This window comes from Phallusia mammillata, chromosome 1 (assembly GCF_965637545.1).
Source record: "Phallusia mammillata chromosome 1, kaPhaMamm4.hap1.1, whole genome shotgun sequence".
NCBI classification, from domain to species: domain Eukaryota; kingdom Metazoa; phylum Chordata; class Ascidiacea; order Phlebobranchia; family Ascidiidae; genus Phallusia; species Phallusia mammillata.
This window is the reverse complement of record NC_137252.1, coordinates 34127249-34146333: the sequence shown is the minus strand read 5'-3', so window position 1 is coordinate 34146333 and position 19085 is coordinate 34127249. Positions and strand designations below refer to the sequence as shown.

The 19085-nt window shown below is 35.7% G+C and overlaps 4 protein-coding genes across 5 annotated transcripts; 1 reads left to right on the top strand and 3 right to left on the bottom strand.

The window, feature by feature from the left end:
• Positions 1 to 807: 807 nt before the first annotated feature.
• Positions 808 to 2297, bottom strand: LOC145211762 (uncharacterized). The gene is made up of 4 exons (XM_080080061.1): positions 2133 to 2297; positions 1859 to 2074; positions 1509 to 1715; positions 808 to 1005 (listed from the first exon to the last, which is right to left on the bottom strand). The coding sequence occupies exons 1-4, from the start codon at positions 2295 to 2297 to the stop codon at positions 808 to 810; spliced, it is 786 nt and encodes a 261-aa protein (XP_079936187.1).
• Positions 2298 to 8926: 6629 nt separating this feature from the next.
• LOC145238991 (uncharacterized) lies at positions 8927 to 17364 on the top strand. Of its 2 annotated transcripts, XM_080102297.1 has the most exons (7): positions 8927 to 9098; positions 9695 to 9910; positions 10227 to 10433; positions 10714 to 11560; positions 12108 to 12407; positions 12501 to 12606; positions 17016 to 17364. In XM_080102297.1, the coding sequence occupies exons 1-4, from the start codon at positions 8934 to 8936 to the stop codon at positions 10909 to 10911; spliced, it is 786 nt and encodes a 261-aa protein (XP_079958423.1). In that variant the 5' UTR covers positions 8927 to 8933; the 3' UTR covers positions 10912 to 11560; positions 12108 to 12407; positions 12501 to 12606; positions 17016 to 17364. The 2 variants fall into 2 exon arrangements, with proteins under 2 accessions (XP_079958423.1, XP_079958416.1); XM_080102290.1 differs by lacking the exons at positions 12501 to 12606; positions 17016 to 17364 and having other exon boundaries at positions 12108 to 12212; positions 12302 to 12367.
• On the bottom strand, positions 13191 to 14533 carry LOC145239008 (uncharacterized). Its single transcript, XM_080102307.1, has 4 exons — positions 14358 to 14533; positions 14081 to 14296; positions 13547 to 13753; positions 13191 to 13388 (listed from the first exon to the last, which is right to left on the bottom strand). Exons 1-4 carry the CDS (start codon positions 14514 to 14516, stop codon positions 13191 to 13193), a joined length of 780 nt encoding a protein of 259 aa, XP_079958433.1. The 5' UTR covers positions 14517 to 14533.
• On the bottom strand, positions 16469 to 17885 carry LOC145211746 (uncharacterized). Its single transcript, XM_080080060.1, has 4 exons — positions 17721 to 17885; positions 17444 to 17659; positions 17011 to 17217; positions 16469 to 16747 (listed from the first exon to the last, which is right to left on the bottom strand). The coding sequence occupies exons 1-4, from the start codon at positions 17883 to 17885 to the stop codon at positions 16541 to 16543; spliced, it is 795 nt and encodes a 264-aa protein (XP_079936186.1). The 3' UTR covers positions 16469 to 16540.
• Between the last annotated feature and the right edge of the window lie 1200 nt (positions 17886 to 19085).

Below are 19085 nucleotides of genomic sequence, written 5' to 3'. Positions count from 1 at the left end.
GTGTTGCAACCTTCAAAACTAAGAAGAAGACAAAAAATCAATCAATCAGCAAAATTCGAACAAAAACTCCCCGGAAAGCCAAAAACAGATGGTTTTGAAGTAGCACAATGCTTTCTGTGTTTGTAATGCCGTTAACCGGTAGTTACTGACTTTGCATTTGGCATTTTATTTTTATTTATTTTTTCAAAGCTGATTGCTTGGTGAATGAAAACTGTAATGAACCTTATGCTTATTGATTAAAACTTCCTTATGATAAGAAGTAAGAATGGATGACTTAATGATTTAATAAATGTGGGTCAATATCCCAGTCTCACTGTTAGAAAATGTGCTCTTTACCTCATCTATTGGTATTTAAAAAATCTACTGTTAGTTCTTGTGTAAGTAGTTCTACCATCAAATTGTAGATACATTTACCGAGTAGCCGGAAGTGATGGCGGATGTTTCAACAGGTTCCAAAACGAAACAATAACGTTCCGGCCGCTGAGCGCTTTAAGTTAAACTCGGGCGACTATACTAACGTATATGACGTAAAATGCCTCATTACGTGGAGAATTCATATTGCAAGTAAGCCTATCATACAAAACCAGTGGTGTTTATTACTACTATGGTCACATACAGCAGGCAGCATTTGGCAACTGACTTCACACACTGTCCTGAAAAACTGTACATTGTTGCTATTTAACTTTTAATCAGAAACATTGAAATGCACTTTCTACTTGGAATGTACGATCAAAACATTGAAGGCATGAGGTTATATTCAATTTGTAAAATTACCACAAACTGTTCGGTGTTAAATTAACGGAGTATTTAATTATTAGTTTGCATCTTTTTCCAGACTTGCACTTCAGAAATAGCCACTTCGTATGAGCGGAGCCGGTATTGTAAAATGAACGGAATGTCTACTGTGCAAATCAGTTCCATGTTTTTAGATAGAACATCCTTTATAGTTTGTGTTGTTGTAACCGCTTTTCCTTCTTGGTTCAAGTATCCTCCTAACCAGTTCTCCTAAATAGGTTTTCGTTAATTATAGTGTGAAACAAGGTAGAGCTACTAACATAAGAACTCAACGTCGAATGTTTACAATAAAACTGCTGGATGAGCAATACTTGGTTATACATTATGACTGACAGCAATAGCTATTTCATAAGAACTCAAATCCCCCCAAAAATTGCTAATTTCTGATAGGAGACATGAAGTGCATAGTTATTTAAATTAACAGTGGGACTGGGATAGGGTTAGGGGCTAGTTTTATCGTTAACAACTAAGTTTATAACTTGGTTTATTCCTATTGTAAAAGAATTAAGCCAATCGATGATAGGCTGCAGACAGTGAACACTGGTTTGACCTATAAGGTTGCAGCTGGCGACGAGAGATAGTGTAGCCATCCAACGACACTCAGTTTGTTGGGGTTTTATTGTTAGTTTTTAAGGTTTGTATTTTTGTTGTTTGCGTATGTGCGTTAAACAGAAGTTGGAATCATCACCAGTAAAGCAGTTATAAAACATTACCTTTGGTGTAAACTCTTCCGACGAATAGTGGGGAGAAGCGATTACGCAGATTCCGTTATCATCCAAGAGACCAGGGATCGTCTTCAAAACTTTCATCGGGTTTTTGATGCAGTGAAGCAAGTTGCTCACCACCACACAACCGAACGTTCCAATGTCAGACGGCAAAGCAAGGACATCTCCCAATATAAAACTGCACTTGCTTCGGTCCTAAGATGTTACGAGAACAGTTTTTGTTTACCGAGTTTTAATTTCGTAACATCTCAAAATAATTGACACCACGTCAGGTTTGCGAAAGTTTTCATACTGAATTAGGCATGCTAAAATATAAATAAGTTAGGACATCAACTTACAATTGAATCTGGTATCTCAGCTAACATTTCATTTTCCAGGTCGCCCTCTTCACAAGAGAAAATTGTAGCTTTTCCGTTTTCCTTCAGTTCTTCACAAAACTCAATGAAGCCTTCGCAAGAATCGAACCCGATAACTTCATTAAATTTCGCTGCCAGGTTGAACGTGACACCACCAACACAACAACCAAGATCCAAAGCTCTTTTGTTGGTGCATGTCTGTGCAAAAAATCAAAATGTCTTAAACACAATTTCATTTCGGTTGTTAAATTCTTACCTTATCAATCGAATGTATTGACAATTTCGAAAGAGTTTCGACAAATTGATAATTTTCTGCTGGAACAAAGTTGGTCCATCTCTTTTTAAGATAACGGCCACCGTAATGAATTCCAGCGTAATGGTTGACCCAACCAGATTCCTTTTTAGCATAAATCGACTCCATTTTTTACAATAACGACTCTATAGCCTACATCAAAAGAAAATACGCTATGTTGGCGATATTTATGGTATTTCATAACAAAGAAATCACTTCGAAATAGTAAAATTATATTGATTCACTTGGGAACCCTTATCGTATAGTTCCGGATGCTTTATGGGCCACAAACATAGTTTAGAACTAGCTGGGCCTAAAACAAATCGTATGAATGATTGTCGGGCATTTAATACGACACTTAGTTGCGCACTGACCTGCTGCAAAAGCTTGTAATCGACTATTAACAGATTAAGATTATAATTGGCTGCCTGAATTTCCTCACTCGACTAACGCTTACGATGGCAACATGGATATGATCTTCTGTTAGCATGTGGCAATTTTTGAAAACGGTGCCTCGGTTGTTTAACACCTAGATCTGGTTGTTAAACGCAGTTCTTGTGGTTGTAAAACACAGTAGTTGCAAATGTTCGAATAACAGGTGATCACGAATTTTTAGATTTGCCTTTCGCATGTTTCATCACATTTATGACATGGTTTTGCGAAACTTACGGACCTTGTAAAACAGGATATCATACTTAATGTAACATCCTTATGGGAGTTTTGAAACACGTTCTTTCATGTTGTACACATGCACTACGTCACTCTTACGCAATTTGGACATTGTATAATTTGGCTTACTTGAGGCGATTTCAGTTTTCACCAGATTTACATCGTTCTCTTTCCGGGTTAAGGAGTAACTGGCGTTGTTTAACGAGACAACGAAACATGGCACAACCCAATGACTTCCAAACAGGGTTTACAAGCTGGCCGCAAAATAGGGCATGAACCACTTTACAAAAAAATAACAACCCGAATTAGACTGAAAGTGAAATTTGTCAAAGTGAAATTATGACACAAATGTGGCGGATTGTGAAGTCAGCCATATATCATGCCCGTTTCGTTGAAACTTGAACAAAAAAAATAGATTTAAAAAATGTTGATTTGTAATTTTTTTGTTTTGCACATTCTTATGTCACGTATTTGACGTAAGAAACCGAGGTGGTTCTGCAACAGATAAGCCTTATGTTATTCAATCTTTTTTACTCAATTTCTTAGTTATTTAATCACATACACTGTGGTCGTTAAAGGGTCCGATAGTGTTTAGTTCAAACTATCTTAGTACGATAAGCTTATTTAACAAAAGTCGTTTGAACCATAAAATATATATTTTTTGATTTTAAAATTTGCACCCATGGGTGCTAAATCCGTTTCTATTGGTGAAAAACTGTTTTCCGCGTTGCACAACAAGCCTCTGGATGTAGAACATTACAGTTTGATGTTAGACATTTTTTTGTATTTGCGTACAATTAAAGAGGGTCCAGCAACTGCGGTTGCCGGACTATACGAAGCTGTTTTTAACGAATCTTTTTCACGGGCCAAGTTACAAAACTATAAAAGTTCATTTTTTGCTGGTACTGAGTGGATCACTAGCGTAAAGTATCTGTATTTCTATTTTAATATTTAATAGTTTGCAAGTCTAGAATGCAAGGAATAATATATTTCATTTTTACAGTCGTACGTGTTCACGAATAGTTGAGAAGGGATATTGTGAAATTCTATCGTAATTATTACGTATGCAACTGATGTATGTCTGTAACCAAAGCGTAATTGCGTTATATTTGGGTAACGTAACTTTGACCAAAAACCTACTGTGCAGCAAAATATTTCACCTAAACCAGCGGTTCCCAAACTGGGGTCCGCGGTCCCTTAGGGGTCCGTGAGGCAATTTTGGGGGGACCGCGAAGCGGTTGAAGTAATTCTATAATCTTATTTGGCGTCAGTTTGTGCCACTAAATAAGTTTAAAATCAAAGTAGAATTGAGAATCGACTGTCTCCATTGCTAAACAATGGCCTTTATTGAATGACAACTATCAAAAATGCAATTGTTCGCGCACAATCGTATTGTTTTTGTCCTGTTTGTGATGTCACATGCTGTTTTTGAATGATTGTTATGCGCAATTTTGCATAACTGGCTAAAATCCTACAATCAACTTTCGTTTTTATGAAATACACATTTAGGCTTAAGGACCGCGAGCCCTCGAAATATTGGCAAAGGGACCGTTTTGAAAAAAATCTGAAAAAGTTTGGGAACCACTGACCTAAACTAAGTGGGTACATTGCGATTGAACACAGAGTTACGTCAGTTTTACTCAAATTGGTTTACAGGTACTGCATTGAAACGATTTTTTTGTCGAAATATTAGCACCAGTTTTTGTTTTTTTTCGGTGCAGTTGGTGATGGACTCGCTTTATACTAGGAAACATATGATATGGCTGAACCAGTTCACAGGACTGCATTACGGTTCCCGCTACCTTCAAAAACGTTGGAGCAAATTTATTCCTGAAGAAAATTTTAAATTTGTCGAAAAGTTTTCAAAGTTGTCCATTGATTCATTTGATGAGGTAATTAGGAATTTTTCACAAATTACACATCCTAATTCCTTCCCAATATACTAAATAGTAGATGCTATAGCTCTAAACTGTACAAAGATTATTTAAAAATGGGTCATTATAAATTTCACAGATTATATTCTCAAAGCTAAAGTGTCTAATTACAAACCACGTGTACAAATTAAAGTAAATTACATCCCGCTTGAGGGCCACTGCTTTAGCATATATATATTCATAATTGCCTACTTTACATTTATAATTTCTGCTCATGCAGGCGTGCACCAACAAAAGAGCTTTAGATCTTGGATGCAATGTTGGTGGAGTCACATTCAAGTTGGCACAAAAATTTGATGAAGTTATCGGTATCGACTATTCCAAAGGTTTCATTGAGGTTGGCGAAAAAATAAAGAAATATGGAAAATTAACAATTTACTCGTGCGAAGAGGGCGACCTGGATACAGAAATGATCGCTGAGATACCAGATTCAATTGTAAGTTAGTTTGCAACAGATGAAACTTTAAACCAGTTGAGAAACACATTACCTGGGCCCAAACATTTTTGTAAGCATACCTGGAGGCCAACACATCGGAAAACATTAAAACATTTCAAACGCGAGAAAAAACATTAGCTAAAGAAAGTTTTACGTTGGTGGAACCAGTCGAGTGGGCCTAAAAAACTAACCACCTTTGATAAGGAAAGAGGTTTTTTAAAAAAAGTTTGATTTCTAATAATTGATTCTTTAGGACCGAAGCAGATGCAGTTTTATGTGGGGAGATGTCCATGCTTTGCCTTCTGACCTTGGAAAGTTCGGTTGTGTGGTAATAAGCAACGTTCTCGACCGCCTAGAAAACCCTATTAAAGTTGTAAAAAGCCTCCCTGACCTCGTGGCTGAAAACGGCATCTGCGTTGTGGCTGATGTTCATTGTTTCCTAGAAGCGTTTACACCAAAGGTATTTAGCCCTATATAGAAAACTTTTCTGTATATTTGCAGTTTCTGTGTTCTTCATGCTTTTAGTGGATGTTCACTTACATCCAATTTTATCTTGAAGCTATATTCCCTTGTATGCTTGTCAAAACGTTATGTTTTTTTACAGTATATTAGCTTGTCTGTTTTCTTAAAGTTTTCTAAAAGTTATTTTTATGATGCCTAAAACTTAATACTTACATTTTACCAGGTTTGCAGCCAAATTTTGAAAGTTTTGTAAATTGTTTTACAATTTCAGGAGAACTGGCTTGGTGGATATGTGAACCAAGATGGACAAATAGTTGAAGCAACAAATTCTATAAAGAAGATTCTGTCTGATCAAATGGAACTCATTCAGACTGTTGATATTCCATTTGTAGAACAGGACCAAAGCCGTGTTTTTCAAGTAGTTATTTCAGAAGTTCAAGTCTGGAAAAAGTTGCCCAAAACAATTAAATAGCCTTGTAATATACGATTTGAAATAGTAAATTTTAATATTAATTACTAATGCATTATAATGTGTAGGAAATAAAATCAAATATGCAAATTAATGGCTTTGATGAAACAAAAAGCACAACAAAAAACAAGATGTGCATTTCTTCCCCAGTGTAATATGGTAAATTTCTGGTTTTAACAACAAACTGCAGTGCATCGCCTTTGATTTTGCATCAGAGCTAAATTCAATATCAGTGCCAAAATGTCAAGTTTAAATGCTCATTTGCCTTTTCATTACAGTGTTGTGAAAGTGGTACCCAGTTTTATAAGTCGTTTTTAAACAGCTATTCCGCCAAATACAATTCTCCACCCCAGTCAAATAACATAAGCACATTTTAGATATGTTAAGTGCATAGCTTTAAAAGATCCACGTTTTAAATCATACCAAATGCGGAAAATCAATGCGCCATTTTTAAGCCAGAGATTTCCAATTTTTTATACTTCAAGAATTAGTGAAAACTGGTCTGTGGCCTTTTACATCTTGCAAGTTTTGAAAATAATTGTAAGGTCACAAGTGATTATGGTAGCTTTACTATATCATCTGCAAGTTCAAATTGCTCAAATTGCATGTATGCATCCCTCAAGCAACAAAAATGAATAAGGCTTATTAATTTTTAGTAGTATAGTAACCGATCACCCGAAAACAAGTCAACCACAAGAGTATCGACATAATTTCTACAATAGGTGTTATTGAGTTCAATCAGGGTTGCCAGATGGCCTAAACATCGGACAAAAGACAATAATTTGGCCTTCTATGTCCGACGCCAAAAAATCGTCAGTGGCATTTTAAATTTGACTGCAGCAGGAAAAAAATCTGTGATGAAATTTTATCCTGCCAAAAATCTCTTGCAGACCTTTGATCGTGGTAGGTTTTGAAAAGCTTTGAATTGCCTTGACTTTGTCAGGTAATGGTCTTGCATTAAATCTATTTACGCGGTGTCCGAGAAAATCGTTTTTCGTTTTTCCAACATTACACTTGGCTAGAGTAATGACAAGTTCGTGGTTTGCCGGTTGTTTAAAAGCTGACGAAGATGGTTGTTATGTTCTTCTGATGATTTGCTTGCAACCATTACGCCATCTAGATAAACGAAGACGAATTGAGAAGATTGACACAATGTATCCATCATTTTTGACAACGTTTGCGCTATATTTTTAAGTCTAAACGTCATGCGCAGAAACTGAAAATGTTTGAACAGCGTTACGACAGCCGTTTGGGAATGTTTGCTGGCACAGCAGGTACATGATGGTATCCTCGGGCAAAGTCGATTTTAGAAACAACTGTAGCACCTGACAGACGTGTAGTAAAATCCTGGATATGTGGGATTAAGTATCGGTCAGGTTGCGTGTTGCTAATCGCATTTAGGCGAGGTGTGCTTGGTTTGTCTTGTCTATGACAATGCTAATTAACGACTGAGCATGTACCAAGCATTGGCGTTTTTCATCAACAAGCAGACTGTATGTTCGAAGGAAATCTTCTCCAAAGGTGGTCTGGAGGCATGTGCGAGTACAAACTTCCAATGAAGTTTGCCAGAAGACATGTCAAGAAAAATTTACTTGGAGCCGAAGGTTTTTTAAGTTGCAGCCTACCAACACTAAACACTACAGTTCATTTCGAAATACAACGATGGAGTTTGTTTCACACGAACAGGAGCAGGAAGCCATGCCGTGTGCAAAAGAATGAGCCATCCTTCATAGCAGATGTTTGGCAAAACATTGTGCAGAATGAAAATCAAAACATTGTGCGGAATGAAATTTGGTTTCAGAAGAAAAGTAATTAAGCCTGAAGCTACGCGGAGTCCGGTTCATTTCGGATAACTCAAGTCAAGGAAAGCATTTCAGTTGCACTTTGTTTAAAAACAGATGTGAAAAGTTAGTAAAAGCTATTTTAAATTGTGAATTGTTACGATTTTGTTTTATTTTCCTACAGTTCGGCTGATGTAGATGTGAGGCAATCATTGGTGAAATCAAGCCGTTTCGTTTCAAACTTTTAGTTTAGCTATAGCTGTAACCCACAGCTAAAACACGGGTCACCAAACTACTGTGTGCGAGTGTTTTGGTCTTTATATAAGTTACATCTTAAAATAAACCTTATTCGTTGGAACGGCTTTGCGTTAAATAACCTATGTGGCCCAGGCGAGTTATTTTTAATGTTATCCGACCACTGTAAAAATCCTTTATTTTGAGACCAGCACATTACCCTGTTTGAAAGTCATGGAGTTGTGGCATGTTTTGTTGTCTCGTTAAACCATGTCAGTTACACCTTTAACCGGGAAAGAGAAAGATGTTATTCTGGTGAAAACTGAAATCGCTTAAAGCAGGCCAAATTTTGCAATGTCCCAATTGCGTGAAAGTAACAGTGTGTTTCACAATCACATAAACTATGTTTAACAACCTGCTTTAGGTGTTAAACGGGCAGCCGATACACCGTTTTCAAATATTGCCACATGCTAACAGAAGATCATTTTCATGCCACCATTGGCATCGTAAGCGTTACATGTAAGATCTTATTTTTACAGGCAATTGAGGAAATTCAGACATCAAAACCTCAAGTTGTTAATAGTTTATTACAAGCTTTTGCAGCAAGGAAGTGCGCAACTATAAGTGTCATATTAAATGACCTAAAATCGGTAAAGCAACTGATTGTAAATTTGTTTAATTCAATGGTTTTACATTGATCTAGAAATTTAATTACAACATGATGATTTTCATCAACTTAATTCGTATTTTATATTTCTTCCCTTAGTGTTGTTGTTAATTATGGAGTCGCAATATGCTAAAAAACACATGGCCTGGTTGAACCTCTTTACTGGAATGCATTACGGCGCCAGATACCTTAAAAACCGTTGGAGAGAATTTCTTCCTGCAGAAAACTTTGAATACGTCGAAAAAATGTCTAAATTACTATTTGCTTCTGTTGACGAGGTAATTAAAAATAATCAGTTTTTTTTCTAATAGGCCAAACCTTACAAAGTCTGTGTACCAAACGTTTTTACAAGGTCCAGTCCAGCGGTTCTCAACCCGGTGGGCCATGTAAGCATTTTGATTGGGCCACAGACCAATCAAATAGAAAGCTTTGCAACACAGTTTTACAAACATAATGGCTTGGGGAGGAATTGAGAAGGGATGTAAATAAATTTAAATTAATCTTATTACGGTATAAAGTTACTTTGAGTTTCTGCAACACTTTATGTTTATGATGTAATAAACTACTTTGTGATTACAATAAAGCCAGATAATAGAATCATATCCATTGTCCAATTACTTATAATCTGTTTGAAATATGTTCTGCATTTTTTTCTTAACCTATTCAAAAGTTGTTTTTTTTCTTTTAAAAAAATTTACTGGGCCACAGAATTTTTAAGCAATGAAAATGGGCCACGAAAGAAAAAAGGTTGAGAACCACTGGTCTAGTCTGAGTGCCTTTATCACTGGACCGCATAAATAGACCATTTATGGTTGATCCACATATTTTATATTTTTGATATATTTATACGTGCTTATTTGGTTCCATATTTCAGACGTGCACAAACAAAAGAGCTTTGGATCTTGGTTGTTGTGTTGGTGGTACCACATTCAACCTGGCAGAAAAATTTGATGAAGTTATTGGTATCGATTGTTGCAAAGGTTTCATTGAATTCTGTGAGGAACTAAAGAAAAACGGAAAAGCAACAATTTACTCGTGCGAAGAGGGAGATCTGGACGGAGAAATGATGGCTGAGATACCAGATTCAATTGTACGTTTGCGTCTGTTTACGAGTTGTTAGCGGCTCAAATTTCGAGCTACAACCCGGCCTAAAGTAAAACAATTTTTTAAACCACGAATTGCGCCCGAAAGCAGTTTACAGCTTTTATAAATTTTATAGTTGTACTTAATTGTTTCAAACAATTATATATGGTTGACACCTCAACTGAAAATTTGCCCATTATTGGCCTAACGAGTTTTGCTGTTTATAATGAAAGATTTTTTTTCTGAATTTATTCCTAACAATGAGAACCCTGCATTATCATGTATTTGACTAATGTCACTTACTGTTTCTCATATTTTTTTAGGATCGAAGCAGGTGTAGTTTTCAGTTGGGAGATGTCCAAGCTTTACCCTCTGACATTGGAACGTTCGGTTGTGTGGTGATAAGCAACGTGATTGGGCGTCTTGAGAACCCAATAAAAGTTTTAAGGAACCTTCCTGGCCTTTTGGATGATTATGGAATTTGTGTGATCGCGTCTCCTCATGATCCTTTAGAAGATTTTACACCAAAGGTTATGTCATAAGCTTTGTTGGCAACTGTGAAACTCAGTTAAATCTGTAAACTGCACATCAGAATAATCACGAAACAGCAAACTGAAGACCAAGTTCGAAATTTATGAGATGACCATTCAATTAGCCTACTTTATGTAACACAAACAATAGCTGACAGTACGGTTCTCAAAATTGCTGTTGTTGTAAATAATTGACATAAGTTCAGGTCAATTTCGCATTTTGCATCATAATAAGCCTCACAGTGTATCAAATTATTAACAAATTGCTCAACAAATTTAGGAGAACTGGCTTGGTGGATTTTTAGACAAAGACGGACAAAAGATGAAAGCTTCACAAACTATAAAGGATATTCTGTCCGAGAAAATGGAACTCATTCAGAGTGTAGAAATTCCATTTGTTTTGCAATACCAAGCTCGGGAAATTGGATTAACTATTTCAGAAGTTCAAGTTTGGTTGAAGTCGCCCAAAATATCCTAAATTACGTTGTAAAATGCGAGAACACAATAGCCCACTATAATTGACGAATTCAAATATTTTTTGCCTTGTTCTGCAATTTATTGACAAAATTTTCCAAAACTTTGTTTAGGTCAAAATATGTCAGCAAAATTATTACGCCATTTAAAATTGTTGTTTTTATCCGCATGTCTGCAACCATACCTGTGAAATTAGATTGTTTGAGTTTTTGGTTTCGGTACTGCGAGATCTGTCGTTTGCTTTGTCTTTGTGTAAATACCCGTTTACCTGTGTTTGGCATTTGAAACTGGGTTATCACACGAAACTGGGCAATGTAAATAAAGTCCGACAGCCACAGAGTTTAGCTGATACTTGACAGTTTATGTTAGATTCTATACCAAAATATTAAAAATCTTAATTTGTTTTGGAATAATGATGCTGTTTTAATGTAAATTTAAAGAAAAACATTCAATGTCCAATGTTGTGCTGTTTTGTTGTGTAAATTTAAAAACAACAGCATATTACACACTTAGCCGCCTGAAAGAATTAAAGTTCATGTCATATTATCTAGCTACTGCCAATTGTGAACAGAAGGGTAGAGTTTTTATTTGTAAATCCAGCCCATGACAGCTATGTCTCCACCGACAAGTAATTGTAAGGTTTGATGAAAAAGGTAAATGTGTTTATTAATTGCTTTGCAAGTACTCAGAGGAAAATTTCTAGCGAGAGTTTGGAGTAATAGGCAGAACGCTTAATTTGAAGTTTGGCGAATGGGCAAACATCCAATTGAATACTTCAGAAAAGCGGTTCCCAACCTGTGGGTCGCGACCCCAACAATTTGCCAGGGGTCGCCTAAGGCATGGTTCCCAACTCATTTTAGGTCATGAACCACTAGCCCCAATAAAATAAACTCATTGACCACTTTATTGTTGAGAAAAAATACAGTCCATGTTAATTTAAAGCCTACTAATTTTATCCTTGGAGTCACCGCAACTTGGCAAATGTTATCAAGGGGTCACGGCACACAAAAGGTTGGGAACTGCTGCTTTAGAAACTAGTATAAATAAATAAGCAGTAGAGACAAATGTTTGGTTTGTGTGGATTGTATTTAGCTAAAACTCCTGAACTATTTTATACACTGACTTTTGTGACTTCATTTTGTGACTATTCATAATCATCTGTAGTGATACAGTGACCACAAAATGCTAACTGTTTTACAGAGCTCCAAGCAAAGTCAAATGGAAAGTTATTGGACAAGTGTATGGAAGTCTGAACAATTCAAATAAGTACCCAACAATGTGTATGGTGTACCCCATTCTGACCAGGTGATAAGTTACATGTATACTAACTATAGGCCTGTTATGATTGCAAAAATATTTCTAATCCAGTGCATTGCTGTCATGTTTTTAAATAGCACAATGGTATACGCTGCCACCAGTAGTTAAGCACTCTGAACTTTGATGATACAGTATGTATTGCAAAACCGAACCAGTAAAAAAGAAAACAAACTTATTTAATAGGTAAGAAGCATTTTGTATGCATGTCCTGTTTAAATTCAAATATTTGCAATTGAAGTTCTGCTGAATAGCTGCTTAAACAAAGTTGCCATCAAGGTTTTTAAAATGTAAAAGAGGGAGGAAAGATGACCAAAAATGTGGAAAACTTGCAATGCAAAAATGGATACTTTCAGCATCAAAAACAACTTACTTTCGTATACAGGTAAATCTTTAAATACATGAGTTTCAATAAATGCACACATGTTATAACTACTGTTTGGTTTTTGTAGTGGGGCTTTTCGTGCAGTTTGAAATGTTCCCTTGTACTTATGTAGTGTTTTTCTAGGATATTGATTCATGATAGGCTGTTAGAAATGACAATGGAAATTTTGTTTTGTTTTGAATATCTGCATTAAATACAAAAGGATGTCAAACCACACCACAAACAAGTTTATTAACTTTGGACATGGTTTCAATGTTAGCAGTAAAGATAATTATTGTGTGGATTATTTGTAATCTATTTGATTGTTTCTGAATAGCTTGGTAGCAAAATTCTTTTTGCACTGTCCCAATAAAACCATTAGTTTGCATTTTTATATTGAAAACACAGCAATCAATATCATAAATTAAACTGTTTAACTATTTATTACAAGGCTTAAAATATTTCTAAAACCAAAAGTCAGTCGAAGAACTTGTTATTTTAAACAAGGGAATTAATCAGCATATTTTATTTGCAACGTATGCTTATGAAGTTGAAATCATAAGGCTATAGGTAATCAATTTCTTTAAACTATTCCGCAGTGCTGTTTAAATAACTTTTGGCAACTTCTTCCAGACCTGCACTTCTGCAACAGCTAGTTCGCATACACGGCCCCGATACTGCAATGTAAACGGAATATCCACTGTGCAAATAACTTCCATTTCGTCACTTAAAACCTTCTTTATAGTTTGTGATGATGTGACCGTCTTGCCGTCTTGGGTAAAATAGCCACCAATCCAGTTCTCCTAAACATGTTTTTTGTTAATAACTTAGTGGGGGGGAAACACGTGAGAAAGGTTAACATTGCGTGCGTGTGTATGTGCGTTGGTTTTCCTTGACGAAGTTTCTATGGTGGTGTGTACTCTAAAATTCATTACCAGCATAGGCAATTTAAAATATATACTTTTGGTGTGAAGTTTTCGGAAGAATAGTGAGGAGAAGCGATTACGCAGATTCCGTTATCATCCAAGAGACTAGGGATTGTCTTCAAAACTGTTATCGGGTTTTTGATACAGTGAAGCAAGTTGCTCACCACCAAACAACCGAACGTTCCAATGTCAGAAGGCAAAGCAAGGACATCTCCCAATATAAAACTGCACCTGCCTCGGTCCTAAGAAATAAGTTATAACTGGGATTAAAATAGACTTATTACGTCCTCACGACTAAGAAACTCACAAAAACACCATCTGTTTTATTTTCGACAACACACGCAGTTTTTTTCATCCAATATAGAAAACCTGTCAAACGTGTTGCTGTCATCATTGCCTTTCTTATTTCTTCAACTGTAAGGGTCTATTTTTGATTAAAAAAATGATTTCCAGTGCAAGACGAAAATATGTTTGAATGGGTCATATCAAAACGATGGACTAGTTATCAATTTTAGTCTGTAAGTAATTTTTGTTTTACTGATTTAAACATGCTTTAGCGACCAACTTACTATAGAATCTGGTATCTCAGCCATCATTTCTGTTTCCAGGTCGCCCTCTTCACACGAGTAAATTGTAGCTTTGCCGTTTTTCTTGAGTTCGTCACAGAGCTCTATAAAGTCTTTGTTGATATCGATACCGATAACTTCATCAAATTTCGCTGCCAGGTTGAATGTGACACCACCAACACAACAACCAAGATCCAAAGCTCTTTTGTTGCTGCACGCCTGTTCAAATGAAACAAAAAATGTTACGAGAAATAAATGTAATTGCTTAATTCTAATTTACCTGATCAACCGAAGCGATCGACAACAGATTTTCGACAAATTTAAAATTTTCTGCTGGTACAAACTTGTTCCATTTTGTTTGAAGAAAGCGTGCACCGTAATGAATTCCAGCGTAATGGTTGACCCATCCAGAATCCTTCTTAGCATAAATCGACTCCATTTTTTTACTAACTTATATTGACTCTACATTAAATAAAAGGAAGAGATCATATCAAAGGCAAGTATAAAAAAATCTGTCGTAGGCCGAGTATAAAAAATCTTTTGGTCTGGTATAGGTTTCTTTAACGCCTTGTAAACTATAGTTTGGTCGGTTTTTTATAAAATATAAATCATTTACACAGCTAATATTATTGATTATAATCAACAGCACCTAAAACAAGCCGATAAAAGGACTGCACTGTCTTGTTGCAAACACATGCAATAGACTATTATATAAATTACAACTGAAGCTTTTGTTTGGCTGCCTGAATTTCTCACGTTTGGTTTCGCCTGCAAACAAGGTCTAACATCTGACGCTTATGACGTCAATGAAGCAGAAAGGATCTCCTCTCAGCACGTGTTAATGTTCGGAAACTGTGGACGAGAAAACAGCTGTAAATGCTGTTCTTGTCGTATTAAACCCTGTCGATCCACCGTTCGTAACAGGTTGATGACAGGACACTGGATTCTTATATTTGTCAAACGAATGTTTAATTACATTTGTAACATGTATTGAGAAATTACAAAAAACTTAAATTGCATGAACTAAAGAATTTTAAAATCTTGCAGTTCTCTGTAAAATAAAATCAAAATGCGTAGAAAACTCTTGATCTGTTTCTAGTTATTTTCTAGTAAATTATTTAGGCTTTGGGTTGATAAAAAAAATATGAGGTACCTGAAGGTATATAGGCCCGGAAGGTAATAAGGCCCACTGCTAATATTTTTTTATGTGCCAGAAAAAATGCTTCCGTTTTGATGTAATTTTAAAATATATATGTACTTAAAATGATTTACAAAGTTTTGGACCTGCAAGTTATATGTAATTGTTATCATGACCAATCCAAATTAAGAAGGGTTTATTTTCAACTTTTTATTATTTTTTGTTAAAATTGATAGCAAAAATGAAAAGGTTGTGTTGTCGAAATGAAAACTTATTAATATATATTAGTAATGGGGTCATTTTAGTTTAATTGGAGCATTATCCGATCAGGAAAAAAGAATTACTTCAAATAAATTTTATTACGGTTTTGTTTATCAGGCATTGCTTGCAATAAGGCCCAACGATAATTTGTTATTTTCTCAAGTCTCTTTTATAGTAAAAGCGACTGATATGCACAAAATTTGCTTTTTTGCTTTCTTAGGGAGATAAAATGTCCGAATAAGATGTTTGTGGAAGTAATCTTTCGTTTAGTATTTTTGGTTATCAAATGTCAAGGGGTCGTTTATTCTTTTTTTAGTACCTTCAGATTAACAGTTATATGTCTTAGTTAACAGTATATGTGTAATATAAGTTAATAACGTTGCTTGTTTGAACTTTTATTTGACCGAAGCAAAGTATAAATGAGTCTGATTGGTTTCTAGACTATTTTTAAAAATATGAAAATGTTGGGCTTTATTAACAGCATAGGTTTGTATTAAGGCCCAAGTTTTAATTTTTTTTAAACTGTTATCCTACAAAAACAAAACTTGCAAACGCCCTCAAAATTTAATGGATGTTTAATATCAACCTCTGCAACAATCATGCCGAATTTGGCCTGGAACGGTTAAATGTTTTTTTCAGTTATACGCAATAGTTTTTTAATGGGCCTTGTTAGCTGCAGGTACCTTGTTCAAGGTTTATCATCAGTTTTTGTTGCAAAAGTTGGCTTTATACTTCCATCATGCAAAGAATTTATACCAACTATTTAAGGCTTGCGCCAAACTAATTACTGTTGGCAGCACAATTTGCAGGAAAAACACTGTGGTTTTTGTGGAAGTTAATGTGCAACTAACAAATGTTTTAGCGTTGTCATGCACAACCTCACTTCGCCATTGGGACCCAAAACTTAAAATAATGGTTTTCAAACACGCAATGTATTTTAATAAGTTTATTTTGACAAAAATGAAGTATAAATAGACAAAACAAACCATACGACAAAGATGAATTAAGGTTTTCATGCATAAGTATGAAACGGTGCATGTTCGGAGCGTCTGTTTTCAAACAAATCAGTTGCCCTGTTCTATACATGTTTTCTTCTTCCAAACTTGGACTTCCGAAACAGCCAATTGACAAACACGGGCTTGATCTTGTATCATAAACGGCATTTCCTCTATCTGGATAAGTTCCATTTTGTCAGACATAACCTGCTTCATAGTATTGGACGCCTTAACCTCTTTGCCATCTTTATTCAAGTATCCACCAAGCCAGTTCTCCTAAAAACATCATGTGGAATTGCTGTAAAAAATCTACAATTTATCAACAAATTCTAATGTAGTGGAATTAGCAAAACGTTATAGGCTACAGCTTTGCAAAAACTGTATCAGTTTACATGTCAAAACCTTACTAAGAGACTAAAACGGTTAAACGTTCTAAAAGTATAGTACCGGTCACTTTGCAAAAAAATGCTCATTATGATTTTATATCTTTTTTCACATACTACAATTCAATTCCTTGTCAACAAATTTCATGGTATTACCTTAGGTGTAAAGGCTTCCAAAAAAGTATAAGGATCAGAGACCACGCAGATGCCTTTGTCGTCCACAAGATCAGGAAGGCTCTTTAACATTTTCATCGGGTTCTCAAGCCGATCGAGCAAGCAGCTCACCACCACACAACCGAACTTTCCAATGTCAGAAGGCAAAGCATGAGCATCTCCCAATATAAAACTGCACCTGCTTCGATCCTAAAGATTCCGTGCAAAAAATCTGATGTTATGTCAGATACTTTACCACAATTGCTGCAGCGTAAACATTTTAATGTCGCGATAACCTCAATAAACAACTAAGATTTTTACATATGGACGTATGAAAATAAAAGTAAGCATTGTAAACAGCGATGTCTTTGTGAAAATGGCATGTTCGTTGGGTTGTTAAGGTATTAAAGCGCCCATCTCTTCTAAATTGACTTACCATTGAATCTGGTATCTCAGCCATCATTTCTGTATCCAGGTCTCCCTCTTCACACGGGTAAATTGTGGCTTTTCCGTTTTCCTTCAGTTCCTCACAAACCTCAATGAAGCCTTCGGAACAATCCAACCCGATAACTTCATCAAATTTCGCTGCCAGGTTGAACGTAACACCACCAACATTGCATCCAAGATCTAAAGCTCTTTTGTTGGTGCACGCCTGGGTGATAATAAAGTAAAAACACACACAATAAAATCAGTATGTCTCTTAGTTTAACTACCTCGTCAAAGGCATGAATTGACAATTTTGAAAGCTGGGCAACGTATTTAAAGAATTCCGTTGGAAGAAATTTGCTCCAACGTTCTTGAAGGTAGCGCTCGCCGTAATGCATTCCAGCATACTGGTTTAGCCAGGCCATATGTTTTCTAGTATAAAGCGACTCCATTGTTTACTATAGCAACTCTGTATCAAAAGGAAATACGTTTGTAATATTTTCCAGAACAAAACTATTGTTGTATAATGCGTTAGTAGTTAAGTAATCTTTCGATCTACTTATAGGACCAAAATTGCTCTTTTTTATTTATTTTTAATAATTATTCAAAACGTTTCTTTATATGAAAGCTTTACTCAAAAAAGTATTTCTGGACCTGTGCTGTTTTCCTGACCACTTTTTATCACAAGAACCCGGGCGACAGGTCGATTAAGAATATATTATATTCTTTTGTATATTCTTGAAAAGGAATTAAAAATAGTAAGAAAGGTAATATTGTAAAAGACTGATTTCATTAAAACATAAACTCAAAATCAATTGGCTGCACAACAAAGAGGCTAAATGCAACATGGACGTTGTGATTGTTAATCAACACAAACGCTTTCTTTGTACTGACTAGGCCAGCGCTAAATTTTCCGCGAAAACTATTTACAGGAAAATTAAGTTTCTTCGCTAAAAGTACGCTTGAACGTTTAATTGAACTACATCAAACGCGTTTGTTATATATGTGCATGCATGAGGCGTCTGTTTCGTCACAATCCATTGTTACAAATCAATCGTTTTTGTGTCAAATAAAGGTTTAGTTTCGAACCACGACACAAAAGCAAATTAAAGCGGTTACACCAGGTGTGGCCAACACGTCGATCGCGATCGACTGGTCGATCGCCTGCTTTTGACTGGTCGATCGCCACTAAATTCTCCACAACTAATCAAACGCTTATTAATTGAAAAACAAATTAAATATTATAAAACAGCACTTCTGTCATTTTGAAACAACGCACACATGTGTAATAAGACAATACCTAAGTAATTGTCACTTTCTTTGTTGCGTAACAATTGTTATTTTGGCACCAAATTATGTCGTAACAACTACAATGTTTGTCGTCACAACTTGAGTGTTTGCTTTAACGAAGCTGTTGCTATTGATTGGGGAGATTTAAAAGTTCCCACTGACTACTTTGATAAAAATTGTGTGCATATGCGACGTTTTATTGTTGTAATAACTAGGTGATGCTTGCCAACAAAACTCATGACCATAAATATGTGGCAATTGTCAAGCAAATCGCATGAAAAAATTTGCGTTATTGCTTTGTGTTAGTGTCAGCCTAAATTACGACTGATCAGTCGATCGCGTACAATTAAGAAAATTTTCGT

Excerpts from the sequence above, each read along its gene's own strand:
- LOC145239008 (XM_080102307.1), bottom strand. The coding sequence starts at position 14,516 with ATGGAGTCGATTTATGCTAAGAAGGATTCTGGATGGGTCAACCATTAC. Across the intron at positions 14,297-14,357 it reads CGATCGCTTCGGTTGATCAG|GCGTGCAGCAACAAAAGAGC; the intron begins GTAAATTAGAAT and ends TCATTTGAACAG. Across the intron at positions 13,754-14,080 it reads CTGAGATACCAGATTCTATA|GACCGAGGCAGGTGCAGTTT; the intron begins GTAAGTTGGTCG and ends CTTATTTCTTAG.
- LOC145211746 (XM_080080060.1), bottom strand. The coding sequence starts at position 17,885 with ATGGAGTCGCTTTATACTAGAAAACATATGGCCTGGCTAAACCAGTAT. Across the intron at positions 17,218-17,443 it reads CTGAGATACCAGATTCAATG|GATCGAAGCAGGTGCAGTTT; the intron begins GTAAGTCAATTT and ends CGGAATCTTTAG. Across the intron at positions 16,748-17,010 it reads TGGAAGCCTTTACACCTAAG|GAGAACTGGCTTGGTGGATA; the intron begins GTAATACCATGA and ends TGATGTTTTTAG.
- LOC145238991 (XM_080102297.1), top strand. The coding sequence starts at position 8,934 with ATGGAGTCGCAATATGCTAAAAAACACATGGCCTGGTTGAACCTCTTT. Across the intron at positions 9,911-10,226 it reads CTGAGATACCAGATTCAATT|GATCGAAGCAGGTGTAGTTT; the intron begins GTACGTTTGCGT and ends ATATTTTTTTAG. Across the intron at positions 10,434-10,713 it reads TAGAAGATTTTACACCAAAG|GAGAACTGGCTTGGTGGATT; the intron begins GTTATGTCATAA and ends CAACAAATTTAG.
- LOC145211762 (XM_080080061.1), bottom strand. The coding sequence starts at position 2,297 with ATGGAGTCGATTTATGCTAAAAAGGAATCTGGTTGGGTCAACCATTAC. Across the intron at positions 1,716-1,858 it reads CTGAGATACCAGATTCAATT|GACCGAAGCAAGTGCAGTTT; the intron begins GTAAGTTGATGT and ends GTAACATCTTAG. Across the intron at positions 1,006-1,508 it reads CGGAAGAGTTTACACCAAAG|GAGAACTGGTTAGGAGGATA; the intron begins GTAATGTTTTAT and ends AAACCTATTTAG.